At 45.3% G+C, this 13,881-nt stretch overlaps 1 protein-coding gene across 1 annotated transcript; it reads right to left on the bottom strand.

Moving 5' to 3' along the window:
- Positions 1–3,558: 3,558 nt before the first annotated feature.
- On the bottom strand, positions 3,559–12,834 carry RSAD2 (radical S-adenosyl methionine domain containing 2). Its single transcript, XM_088665704.1, has 6 exons — positions 12,394–12,834; positions 11,266–11,427; positions 9,939–10,168; positions 8,475–8,624; positions 7,326–7,358; positions 3,559–5,329 (listed from the first exon to the last, which is right to left on the bottom strand). The coding sequence occupies exons 1-6, from the start codon at positions 12,689–12,691 to the stop codon at positions 5,165–5,167; spliced, it is 1,038 nt and encodes a 345-aa protein (XP_088521830.1). The 5' UTR covers positions 12,692–12,834; the 3' UTR covers positions 3,559–5,164.
- Positions 12,835–13,881: the final 1,047 nt, after the last annotated feature.

Below are 13,881 nucleotides of genomic sequence, written 5' to 3'. Positions count from 1 at the left end.
GTAGGCCCAAACATCTGGAGGGCTGCAAGTTGGGGGGGGCTGCTCTACAGCATGTGCAGAAACCGTGTTCTCGGCTGTTGGACCCACTTTTGGTCTGTCTGCTCAATCCTCCAGAGCTTGCCTTCACTCATTAAGGGTTTGATACCAATCAGCTGCCCTCGCTTGGTTTAGCCAGCCAGTTGAAGCCATTCCCTGGGTATGGCTGCTGTCACATTCTGACAGCTTATAGGAGCCACAGGTGACAGCAGCTGAGTGCAGGGGGGGGACCAAAAGTGGACAAACTACTCCAGAAGGACCACAACGTCTCCCCCACCAGAGGTACTACCTCTCCCCTCACACTCCCATCAAGCACAATCAAGTGGGCAGCATTTTTTAACTGTCTGGTGATGACATGAGTGGGTTATCTGTTCATAACCATGAATGCCAGTTGCAAATGGAAGCCTGGCAGTTTCAAAGTGTATAGCTTAAAAAAAAAAGAATTATTTTTTTTCTAATTATGTGCAAGATCAACACACTAATTAGATCATTCTCTGGGGCATCAGGAAGAATATCCGTGCAGAATTGCCCAGGAAAACTACCGTACATTGCTGACTAACTCAGCTAGGAGATTCAGTTCTACAGGCTGTAATACATTCAGCTGCTAAGTAGCAGATATTCTGGATGAACAGCAGGCAGCGGTTGTAATGGTAGAGTAGCATTGCTACAGTAGTAAGGCTGGAACAGATGCCATCACGCTTCTTGCAACATGTGTGCTGGTGGCTTTGAGGTTTTAAGGCTCAATGCAATCCATAATGAAAGATATGTGGTTTGGGTGTAGACTTGCAAACTTTATTTAGGCAAGATTCCATCTGAAGAGAGGGCAGATTTGGCTAAACTGCTGTGGAATCAAGCCCCATAATTGCTTCTTACATATTTTGAAGGCGGGGAGGGGGGAAACTAATGTCAAAGGCCTATATAAAAGAAATAATAAGGATGGGAGAATTTCTGGACACACTTTGTTGTATATGATTATGGTTATGGCAATAAAAATAGTGATTCAGAGAATTACCATTTAAGTAGTTCTTTTATATATATATTTATTTTGTCCCGGCAGCAAACGATACATCTTTATATAGAGCCTGTGGCTTTGGTCTAAACTGGTGTCCTGCCGATGTAACGCAGGACGTCGTAACCAACTTAAAATTCATCTTTCAAAATATTACAAGGCTGTGTGGTTAAATGGACAAAATAAAATCCCTCTCAAATGAAAGCGATTGTTGCATAACAGTGCATTACAGTACCTGCCTAGGTTCATTGTCATTTGGAGTATTTATTATTTCTTCATTTATTTTGAGGATTTTAAGCCTGTCTTTGAAATGCAGTTATTCTCATGGCATCTTACAAGTTGTTGACAGCAGCGATAACAAGCTCCAAAAACTCACATGCAGGCCAACAGCCCTGTTGATGGTCAGAGCCTGCAATCCCATGGTCTCCGGCAGTTGCTATCCATAGAATCATAGAATTATAGAGTGGGAAGGTACCTCCAAGGGTCATCTAGTCCACCCCCTGCAATGCAAGAATCTCAAGGAAGGAGAGTCCAGTGTTCTTTCTGGTGGTGGGAGAGGAGGGGAGCAAGCTCCCTACAGCGGCTCCTTCACTGACTAATGGGCGAGGGCCAAGCTGGTCTCCCCCAGGGCCGGCTCTACGGCCAGGCTGGGTGGCGCAGGGTGTCACGGTGCCGGCCCGCCGGGGGGGGGGGCGCCACGCAGCCACGCCTGCCCACCCGCCGGCCACTCCCCCGTGCAGCAAGGCCGACCGCCCGTCGTGCAGCAGCACCCTCGGCGACCGCGCTGCGCGCTGAGCCCGCCCGCCGCGCAGGAAAACGGGGCGGCGGAGGGATCCGTCGCACCACGGCGCCAGAGGTGCTTAAGACGGCCCTGTCTCCCCCTTGTCATGATGTTTGTCCTGGGTAGGACTGGGCGCTATATCGCTACCGGTATATCGTTCAAAATAATCAATTTGAACTCCATATTGTGATATCTGTTTCATAGTTTTTGACCTGGCAATATATCGTGAATCGGGATATGTGTTAGGGCTGGGCGATATATCAACCAAAACTGGTTTGAAGTCCATATCATGATGTTGCTTTCATGATTTTTGACCTGGCAACATATTACAGTCATGGTGTGTGTGTGTGTGTGTGTGTGTGTGTGTTATGCAAAAATAACAATGTGGGGGCAACTATGAAGCCAGCAGATGCCGTTACATAGCTCCATCCTTGTTTCAGACATTGTGATATATCAGTATATTGTGATGTTTGGCTAGCGATACATTGCAATGTTGAAAATCAGCTCCATCCTTATTTTGGACATTGTGTTATATCGGGTATATTGCAATGTTTAAATGGTGATACATATTGCAATGTTGAAAACCAGATATCGCCCAGCCCTAGTTCTTGGATGGAAATAGTGCAGAGGAGCATCAGCCTCCCAGTGTTCTTCGAGTCCCTGGTCTTGTAGGCATCCAGTTCTCCCACCCAGATGAACTGGGGCTACCATCTGTTGCATCATTTTGGCAAAGTCCTGTCTCCAAGCTAGTTCGCCAATGGTATGGAAGTAGAGGGGACATGGGGCATTTGTGGGGAGGAGGGAAAGGCCGTAGCTCAATGGTACAGCATCTGCTTTGAATGCAGAAGGTCCCAGGTTCAGTCCCCGACATCTCCAGGTAGGGATGGGAGATGTCCCTACCTGAAACCCTGGAGAGCCACTGTTATCCAGCGTTAGGAATCCTGAACTAGGTGCACCAATGGTTTGTCTCAGTATAAGGAACCTTCCTGCATCCCTCTAAGCATTGAACCTTCCTGCAACCCTCTAAGGTTGTTTCTAAGCATGAGTGTGGAGGTGCTTGGCATCTATTCTGGGGTGGACTCTCCTTCCTTGGTTTAGGGGTGGTGGGGTGAGGGGGAGGGAATATTATGTTGCGCAAGGAGATTTATTATGCTTTAGCAAGGCACATGGCACCACCTTCTCTTTTAACAGCCATTTTTATTTATTGCTTTTACTTCCATCCCTCACACACACACATACAAGCGCATGTAATCCCCCATCTTATTAAAAACAACAACACTACAGTGGTACCTTGGTTTACAAACACAATTGGTTCCGGAAGTCTGTACTTAACCTGAAGCGTACTTAACCTGAGGCGAACTTTCCCATTGAAAGTAATGGAAAGTGGATTATTCTGTTCCAGACGGGTCCGCGGAGTACTCAGCCTGAAGCTTACTTAACCCGAGGTATGAATGTAATTGGTTCTGGAAGTCTGTACTTAACCTGAAGCAAACTTTCCCATTGAACGTAATGGAAAATGGATTATTCCATTCCATACAGGTCCGCTGAGTACTTAAACTGAAAGTACTCAAACCGAGGCATATTTAAACCGAGGTATGACTGTACTTGTTTTTTTATTATTATTATTATTACATTTGTATACTGCTCTATACCCACAGTTCTCAGGGTGGTTTCAACATAAAATCACAATATAAAAACACACACAAAAAATACATAAGCACTAGAAACAAGCAATGGTTTTTCCAGTTTTATGACCATTCACCTGTATTAGTTTACAAAAGTATTTATATGTCACATCAGAAACATCAAGGTGGTGTACAACAATATATACAGAACAAAACAAGACAAAATAATCTTCAAGGTGCCTGCCTAACCTTAATAAAACTTCCATAGCATCTATTATTGTTATTTATTGAATTTATATACCGCCCTATACCCGGGGGTCTCAGGGCTGTACACAGAATAAAATCAAGATATAAAACCACAAAATACATAATAGAAATAAAAACAACTCTATAGCCCCCCCCCCAAAAAAAAATCCCACACATTTAGCATCACTAAACACCCGACTTCAAGCCGACGCCACTTGGATCTCTGAAACACAAGGGACAAATCTTGCTCCTCCACATGATCTCAGTGATGGAGCTGGGATGAATGGACTCAGGGAGCACTTAAGGTATCCTGAACACAAGTACAGTAGTTCAAAGGCTTTGTATATTAATATGAGAGACTTGAACCTGGGCAGCCAGTGCAGGTGATCTAGCAGCGTAGTCACACACTGCCAGCACACTCTGCCCCCATCAGTAGTCTAGCTTCTGTGTTCTCAATAGCTGGAGCTATAATCTGGAAGTTACCAGATAGCTCAGGATGGCAGTGATGACACCAACGTGGCAGGTTCGATCCCTGCATGGGACAGCTGCCTATTCCTGAATTTGCAGGGGGTTGAACTAGACGACCCCCCAGGGTCCTTTCCAACTCTACAATTCTATGAATTTTTGTTTCCTTTTACAAAATAATAAAGCTCTGTGTGTCCAGCCAGAGTTAACGGATCGTTGCTGGTGTATTAAATAAATGGCGATCACACCTATATATATATATATTTAAAAAGATTGTGCCATTTTATTTGTTCTGTTGAGTTCCAATGCCACATTAGCCACTGTTGGGCCATTAGTCCGTTTGAGAGTTTCCCCGTTTTTTGGCGGTAGCACATTTAGTTTCATATGTACCGTATTGCTAAAGTCTTCGCCGAAGACAGTCTTTTCACTCTTGGTAATTTAGTAATGCTCCAGTGATGTCTGTCTCTGCTTGATGCCCGGCTATATCTTCGATTTGCTTAACAGCATTTATCTGAACTTATTGATGACAGCTGCCTGCGTGCATGTAAAAAAGTACCTGAGCGCTTGTGTCCTTGACACCATGGGCCTTCCTCTTTATACATTTAAGCCTCACCGACGTTAGGTATTGCTGGTTAATATGTAGTCGTCCTCCACAAACCCAAAGGCTTAGGAAGACTTGGTGTGGCAGTTCAAATCTTCTTCTGGGTTTGAGTCTTTGGGGAGATGTTTTATCCAAGTCAATGTATACACAGCTTTTGTTGCTGGTGCAAGCCATTATTTAAATATACAGTGACTGAAAGCCAATTCCCACTTGTGGGGAAATGTACATCTATTTTGCTTGCAGCAGTCCACAGTCATTAAAATCCTGCCAAACACCCAAAGAAGCTAAAATGCAGGAAATTTTCTTTTTTAAAAAAGAAAATCATATCGTTCTCTCTCGAGGGTGGAAGAAATGGATACTGTTCATGGTTTCAGTGCACATGTGTAAATAGGCAGGTTGGGTCACCATTCTAGTGCCATATCTGCTTTGCTCCAGATGTATTTTCCTCCTCGCTTGAAAAACATATTTTCATCAAATCCACTGAATTTTATTGCATCTTCTACACCTACATCCAGGATAGATCGGGAAGGCTCTTTCCGGCCATTTGCACAGTTTAGAAACCGCATCTGGGGGCGGGCGGCGGACAGAGAGGAGAATTAAGAACATATACTGTATAGCAGATCCCACACAACAAATACCCACATCCCAATCACTTGAGATTCAAGTTGTTGGGACAACCCCTGGTGCCTAACTCCAAATGTTTGTAAAGTATGCAGTGAAGATCCACACAGGAACATTTTAAATAAATGCATTTCCTAGCCTGCCACACTGTATTTTTGCACACCACTTTGAGACCTGTTTGCACTACAAGTGTGCAGGTGAAATAGAACAGGTAATAGAAATGTAAAACACACTTTCAGAAAGCATTTATGGTTGAGCAGTTTGGGCTGCAGGTTTCCTAGGTAGGGTAAACAACAACAACAACAACAACAACGAATTGATACATTTAACAACAACAACAACGAATTGATACATTTGTGTGGTCAGGAATTAAAACCTCAAGATGCTGACAGTACAAATCTCAACCACTAGACACACACCAGGAAATGTTCAGGGACAGGGGATCTACCCATCCTCTCAGGTATAGGTGTTGTATTCCATCAAAATACGGTGGTGCCTCGGTTTGCGAACGCAATCCGTTCCGCGGAAGCGTTCGCTCGCGGAGGTGTTCGCTCGCCGAAGGCACACTTCTGTGCATGCACGAAGCGCTGATAGAGCGCTTCTGCACATCCAAGCGCCGCGGAACCCAGATGTAAACACTTCCGGGTCCGCGGCGTTCATAAACGTAGGCGTTCATACACAGAGGTAGGCGTAAACTGAGGTTCCACTGTACAGGAAGGCTCAAGCTGAATCAATTTATATTCCAGAACTGCACAGCCAAGCAGAGTCATCTGTTCACGAAGCCCATCTAAAAGCTGGTGGTGCAATGGTTAGAATGTTGGACTAGGAGCTGGGAGACCCCAGGGTTTGATTCCCCACTCAATCATGAAGCTCGCTGGGTGACCTTGGGCCAGTCACTCCCTCCAAGCCAAGAAGAAGAAGAAGAAGAAGAAGAAGAAGAAGAAGAAGAAGAAGAAGAAGAAGAAGAAGAAGAAGAAGAAGAAGAGTAGTTTGGATTTGATATTCCGCTTTATCACTACCCGAAGGAGTCTCAAAGCGGCTAACATTCTCCTTTCCCTTCCTCCCCCACAACAAACACTCTGTAAGGTGAGGGGGGCTGAGAGACTTCAGAGAAGTGTGACTAGCCCAAGGTCACCCAGCAGCTGCATGTGGAGGAGCGGAGACGCGAACCCAGTTCCCCAGATTATGAATCTACCACTCTTAACCACTATACCACACTGGCCTAACCTACCTCATAGGGTTCTTGTGGGGATTAAATGAGGATCGGGGGAACTATATAAGCCATCTTGAACTCCACAGAGAAATGATGGGATATAAATTAAATAAATAAATAAATAAATAAATACTTCTGGTATCCAAGTGTGTGGGGGGAAACATGGTGGGTATTTGTGCAGTATCCTAATATTGTTTTGCTTTGTTTCACTGGGGCGCTGCACTTCCTTAGGTTCCTCCACAGGATGTAGCATTCCCTCTTTTTTCCTTTACTTTTCTCATAATGAAATATAAACTAGAATTGTAAATACTTGCTTACATCGGTGCCATTCACACATTACAGGGATAAGCTTCAGTAAGCCTACCTCTCCTCTCCACCAGAATGGTCACAAGAAGATCAAAAGCTTTCACTTCTGTTTTGGATTAAGCACAGTTTACTGTTCTGTTCAAACCCTAAAATGTGGTTAATCTTGAACAGTGGCGGGGTGGGTCTCCTAATTTGGCCTGTGAGGCAGTTTTCCCCAGACCACACCACAGATTCCATATGTGACATCAGATGTGGGACCGGTAAATATGGGGCTGTGAAAGAACAATCCCCACTGATTTAAAAGTGAGACTCGGCCAGCCAAGTAAGTGTAGGGCAAAGGCTGGCATTGTGCCCCATAGATTGAATGGACATTTCAAGTTGTGGTTGTGGGGTAAATAAAACAACAAAAGAAAACAACTTACATATTCATCCAGAATTAAGTATGAATCTCTCATCTGTTAAATGGAGAAAAATGGAGGGGGGTGGAGAAAAAAATAATAATATTAAAATATATCTGTAGGTTTGAAGATTGGTTAACAGTAATAATGAATATTTTACCTAAGAAATTGTTATAGTTTTAGGATTGTTGGTTTTCTACTAACTTAAACCTGTATATAAATTACATAGAACTGATCTATGCTTTAAGACAAAAACAACTTCATTGGGTATAAGAGGACAGCTCTCTGTCTTAAAGTGCTTTCAATCTAAAATTCAACAGAGAGGAAACAGATAAAGGGGATGGTCTATCTTCAAACATTAAGTGAGGGGGTGAACCCCCTAAGATTTACAGAATGCCGAATTCTATACCCAATCCCAGTTTATTCTCTTACACCTCACAATAATATAATAAAATAATACAGCACATGGCCCTGGTGAGAGCATTCATCAGCAACAGCTCTATTACTACCACAATTTTGTCTTCTTAACTATTTTGAAACAAATGAGCTAATGTTTAGGAAGTGAGTAAACCAACAAAGCTACCCCCTCTGCCAACCTAGCAGTTCGAAAGCACACCGGCGCAAGTAGATAAATAGGTACCGCTGCAGCAGGAAGTTAAATGGTGTTTCCGTGTGCTCTGGCACTCATCACAGGGCTCCATGCACCAGAAGCGGTTTAGTCATGCTGGCCACATGGCCTGGAAAAGCTGGCTGCGGACAAATGCTGGCTCCCTGAAAACGGAGATGAGCACTGCACCCCATAGTTGAATTCCACTGGACTTAACCGTCCAGGGTTCCTTTACCTTTTACCCTCTCTGATGAAACACTGCTTCAGAAGCTGCTTTAACACTGCTGCAATGCCAGCATAATGTTATGGCTTAATGTTTTCCACTGATAGACCTATCAGTCCAAGCCCTATCCATCTGGAGTGCTTATCATACAGCGCTGCAAGCTTACAAGAATTCTAGCCAACGTGGCCCCCATTTCCAACCAGGGAAAGCAAGAAACCTTGTGCCTGCGTTTTTCTGCTAGCAAGCTCCTTTCAAAATACAAAACCAAACAGCATTTCTAGTTTTCAAGATAAAAAGGTCTTTTCTCAGAGTTGATGAATAGTCCGCATTAAAAGAACTTTACCTTTTCATTAGATTCGGGCACTAAGCACGAGACATCTTTATGACGATGCAGGAATCGTTCAAAATCTTCGTCGCTGATGACAAATCTCTCCGCTTCTCTCAGAGCCTCTTCCCCTGTGTTTTCTCCTTCGATGAGCAGGCACTGAAATACCTGTGAGACATCCAAGTGTATGATTAAGAGAGGCTGCTTGTCAGTCACACAACCACCATGGCAAAACAATGATCTGATGGAGAGACTCTCGGTAGTTTCTTTTTACACAGTAATAGACCGCGGGTAAACTATATGGGACGCGGGTGGTGCTGTGGGTTAAACCACAGAGCCTAGGGCTTGCTGTTCAGGAGGTCGGTGGTTCGAATCCCCGCGGCGGGGTGAGCTCCTGTTGCTCGGTCCCTGCTCCTGCCAACCTAGCAATTCGAAAGCATGTCAAAGTGCAAGTAGATAAATAGGTACCACTCTGGTGGGAAGGTAAACGGCGTTTCCATGTGCTGCTCTGGTTCGCCAGAAGTGGCTTTGTCATGCTGGCCACATGACCTGGAAGCTATACGCCGGCTCCCTCGGCCAATAACGCGAGGTGAGCGCTGCAACCCCAGAGTTGGCCACGACTGGACCTAATGGTCAGGGGTCCCTTTACCTTTACCTTTAAACAATATGATAGTGACTGGAGGCTCACTTGCTGTCAACTATGAGAAAATGCACCCACAGCATTTTGTCCCACCAGCCAGTAGGTCCATTATCCTCCTAGAGCAGCAATAGAGAATCACTAGTCTCTTCAGGGATTATTCGTGTGAAGAGGATGAATGTGGTGAAAGAGGCTGTGCAATTGCATGTCCAGCCTCATCATCACCACTGTGTCGGGCGTAAATTCTGAAGCAATGAGTCTGCTTTCTCAATGGAAGCTCCTGGCCCAGAACTGGGAGGAGCCGCACAACCAGTGCTATTTTTCTAGAAAAAGAAGACTGGGTCAGGTCAAACTTTCATTTAGCCCAGAACTCTGCTCTCAGTCGTCAACCAGATGCTTATAGGAAGCTTGTAAGCAGAACCTGAGTGCATTGGAGCAATCCTGTCTGGGATGGAGTTTTATAGGTGCAGAATCTTCCTGGATTCACTAGACTAGAACATTTGAGCACATTCTTGCACTTTCTAGGCTAACATGACCGCAGCTGGTGTTTTTCTCCTTTGAGTCATGCGAGAACTCAAGGTCGGTGCTCAGAGACAGGGAGATATAAACCTGCCACTGAGCACATTATCCTTTCTTCCTACTTTACTTTTGGTCTGTATATACCATGTATTATTTTTGCTTCTGCAGGATTCACAGCAGCTGGTATTTAGGGATATGCTGCCTCAAACAGTGGAGATAAAACACAGCCATTATGTTCTAATGTGCCCTGGGACCTTATAGTGAAGGGCAAGTAAGAAATCTTATAATGAAATGAAAGCATTTTGCTGAAAAGAAGAGGTTCTTACCTTCCAACGGACAGGATCCAGAGCTTTAATGTGCTCATTCATATCCTCTTCCATGTTGAATCTGTTAATCACGGAGTTTATTTTGAAAGCCACACCATAATCTTGACACCACTTCTTCAGTTTTTGGAGGTTCTCAACATGGCTTTTCCTCCCTTGCCCACGGCCAATCAAAACATTGACTTCCTCGCAGAAGCTATCACAAGACACTGCAAGTATGTCTAAGTATTTCCCTGAAAGAGACAACGTTCACCCATGAACACCATGAGGCAAGGTGAGGCAAGAGCCCCAGGTAGCCAGAGCCCCAGGGGCAGCAGATCCCAATGTAGATCTTTCTTCAGGGCTGGCCCACCCATGAGGCAAGGTGAGGTGACTGCCTCAGGCAGCAGGATCCACCAGGGTAGCAGTTCCTGGTATTGATCTTTCTTCCCTCCTTGTTCATGATGTAGAGCTTTCCCTCACCCCTTGTTTCCTGGGGCTACTTTGGGGTCTGCCTCAAGTAGCAAAATGTCTTGATCCACACTATGGGCCAATGACTCATATCCTATTCAATGAATGAGCTCATTCTTCCAACAACTACCAATTAATGTCTTGACTACCAAAATGCACACAAAAAAACCAAAACGTGCACGGAAAGGCTGCACTGAAAATTCAACTTATGGGAGTAGTCGTGTATTCAGCATCAAATGCTATTGAGCAAAAGCAGATGGAGTAGCTAGCATAAAACACCCGTTTACAGATCCAATCTCCATCAGTGTATATACATACAGTAGCACCTTGGCTTACGGGTAACGTAAACTTCGGGTTGTGCAGAAGCCGTCCCTCCGGTTGTGGAAACCTCGGGATCCAACTGGAGCTCCAGAAAGGATCCCGTCAGTCACCGGAGGTACCACCATACAGTATTGCAATCTTACAATCATAAAAAATATGATCACTGGAAAAAATATTTCCAGGGGGTGGAGGTGGGGGTAGGTTGTTGGGTCAGGTTAGCCATACTGATTCATAAGCTGTTGTAGGGGGATAGGTCATTGCCCTGTTGTGCGTGGATAGACTGTTTCCATTGGCTCCATTTACATTCAGAGAACAAGGTCCCTATTAGTATTAGTGTTTATCATTTTGTGGTAAATGGGAGATTATTTATTTTACTTGTTTCCTCATGAGGCTTCAAGTAAAGCATCCATACCGGAATGGCCGGATAGCTCAGTAGGTACAGGGTTGTGGGTTCGAGCCCTACGTTAGGAGAAAGATTCCTGCCCAGCAGGGGGGGTTGGTCTAGATACCCTAATGGTCCCTTCCAACTCTAAGATTCTCCTGCAGAGCTCTCTCTTACCATAGCATCTGAACCATCTTTCCTTAATCATACTGCCGTTGCTCACAATGCTAACGCTTGGCAGCTGAAGGTCTTCCTTGCAGAACTGGACCAGCTTCCCAACAAATTCTCCTCTCTCGTGCAGAAATGGCTCCCCTCCTGAAAAGTTTATTTTCTCCATGCCTAGGATGCAGAATAAGGAGGGCGGGGAGAGAGAAAGTCAAAAGTATATTCTAACAATTGCACATGCAGAGTGTGTGTGTGTATTGTCACAAGGGCTCACAGGAAAGTGCGGGGCCCCTGCAGGTTAAGAAGAGGCCGGAGTCGTGCATATGCGCAACTCACAGACTTAACATATAGAATAAGAGAACAAGAAGAACGCGTGTTTAAACAAGATTGGAAAACGTTTATTGAATATATGGAAAATAAATGTGTACAGCTAAAAAACGTTGGCAGGATTAAGATACATTCAACAGTGTAAACATGTTTTGATGGATGCAATAATTGAATACTGAATGGTACAGTTTTTGTAAAATATGCAGGGATTTGTGATATGTAAAATGAACCACGGAAAGAGAAGAAAAGAAGTCACTGTTATCTTAAGGTAAATGTAAAGGTAAAATGAGTACAATTTTAAATTGAAAAACAGAAAGCTTAATAAAATTTTATACACAAAAAAAAAGGTTGGAGTCTTGGAATGCAATTGTATTGTCTTAATTATTACAAACGAAAGACTGTGCACAATTAATCTAGGTTGCAATCTTATACATATTCACACTGGGATAAATTCACTTGAACTTGCCAGGGAGGCAAACATCAAGAGGTCCCACCACTGCTGCCGCTTTGCATGGTTGAACTACCGTCTGCCTAAACAACAAACGGCACGACTCCCTCCTGGAGGAAAAGCACCAGCTATCTAGCCAGTATAGGAGCCAACTCCTAGGGGCCAAGGTCCCTTCCAGTCCCCCATAAAATATTTGAGATGTCTGCTCACCCACCCACCCCGTCTAAAGTTGATGGGCATTGCTATTCAAATAGTGTGCGCACCCAGCATCTTGTAATCGATTATGACTTGGCTTACTTACTTCTTATATTATTCCAGTTGGCAGCCCTATTAGCTAGCCAGACAGCCTCGGGCCACTCACTCACCTGCCTGCTTGAGCAAGCTGAGCCCTCTCTTGGCTTCCTGCAGGGGCAACACGAAGGAGGTCTTGGCTGTGTGGAAGCAGAAGCCGCACTTGTAGTTGCACTGCCGGGTGAAGTGGTAGTTGACGCTGAGCGGCACCGGCGTCCCGGAGGGGCGCCCTTTCTCCGGGGCGGGCAGGCGGCATTGGCGGCGTCCGGGAGCCCCCCAGTGCCAGAGGGGCGCCAGGCTGCTCCAGAGCGCGGCCAGAGCGCGGAGCAGGAGGCTGAGCAGGTGGCGGGGAGGAGAGAGCATCATCATCATCGTTACGGACAAGCGCTCCTCTCCGAGGCTTCAGTGCGCGGCGGAGAGCGAGCCGGCGGCTTTTTAGCGAGCAGATAACGGGACGGCGGGGCCGCGAGGAGGAGGAGAGTTTCGGTTTCCATTTCCCGAGAAACTAAAATTGGCCCGGGGTTGCCAAGGGCGCGAGTACTCGCTCGGCTGCCTATGCAAAGGCGCACCCACTAGCAGCCCCCCGCACACACAACACACACACACACACACACACACACACACAAAGAGAGAGAGAGAGAGAGAGAGAGAGAGAGAGAGAGAGAGAGAGAGAGAGAGAGAGAGAGAGAGAGAGAGAGCGCAACTAAGTTGGTCTCTAAGGTGCTACTGGAAGGATTTTTTATTATTTTGTTTCGACTACGGCAGACCTACCTGTAACTAGACACACACAGAGAGAGAGAGGGGGGGGGAGAGAGAGAGAGAGAGAGAACACACCTAGTTCTTTAGTTCTTAGCTAGTATACAGCCGTGATTCATTCATGACTCTACTTCTGTGCAAAAGGTAGAGGGAGGGCCCTAACTTTTCATGCGGAATGTTACCTGTCCCGACTGCGAAAGTGAAGCTGGTGTTTATTATGATTTGGAAGTACAGTATAGAAATGGAGCACATTCCACCCTCAAATAGTTTGTGCCCCTGCTGATACTGCCTGTCATTTGAATGCTCAAACCACCCGCCCCCATTTTTAAAACTGCGTATTACAGTATCCTCTTACCAAGCGCACATTAATCCCCACACCAATTCCATATTTTGTCACCAATTACACACTTGAAAAACAACAACTTCGATCAAGTCATGATATTAGGAAGTTCGTGTAAACATCAATAACCAACGCAGGGAACGGCCGCTCCGTTCCACTTTTGAGCTTTGTATTAGAAACGTCTCAGGCTTCCCTCCTAGAATTTGGGGGTCTTTGTGGGGTCCTCGCTTCCGTTTTCCTTATAGCCTACCCGCGAATGTGAGCTGATGAAAGCTTATTCCAAAATGTATCTGCGAAAGCGCCTTCATCATTATTATTATGGCTGTGTCGCCCCAGCAATTGAGAATGCCCAGGGGAAGGGTCGGCTTCACTTTCCCTTTGCGTCAGTTTCCATTCCGTTTTCTGAATCTGATTCTTGCTCCGCTTGGCAAATCAGTGCTGCCTGGGCACACCCGCCCCCTTTCCT

The sequence above is a fragment of the Zootoca vivipara genome, chromosome 3, assembly GCF_965207765.1.
Source record: "Zootoca vivipara chromosome 3, rZooViv2.hap1.1, whole genome shotgun sequence".
NCBI lineage: Eukaryota > Metazoa > Chordata > Lepidosauria > Squamata > Lacertidae > Zootoca > Zootoca vivipara.
Note: the sequence above shows the minus strand (reverse complement) of the source record. Positions and strands in the feature narration are given on the sequence as shown.

Coding starts and splice junctions, on each gene's coding strand:
- RSAD2 (XM_088665704.1), bottom strand. CDS start 12,691: ATGATGATGATGCTCTCTCCTCCCCGCCACCTGCTCAGCCTCCTGCTC. Junction 10,169..11,265: donor AAGATGGTTCAGATGCTATG/GTAAGAGAGAGC, acceptor TGTCTCTTTCAG/GGAAATACTTAGACATACTT. Junction 8,625..9,938: donor TGGATCCTGTCCGTTGGAAG/GTAAGAACCTCT, acceptor GATGTCTCACAG/GTATTTCAGTGCCTGCTCAT.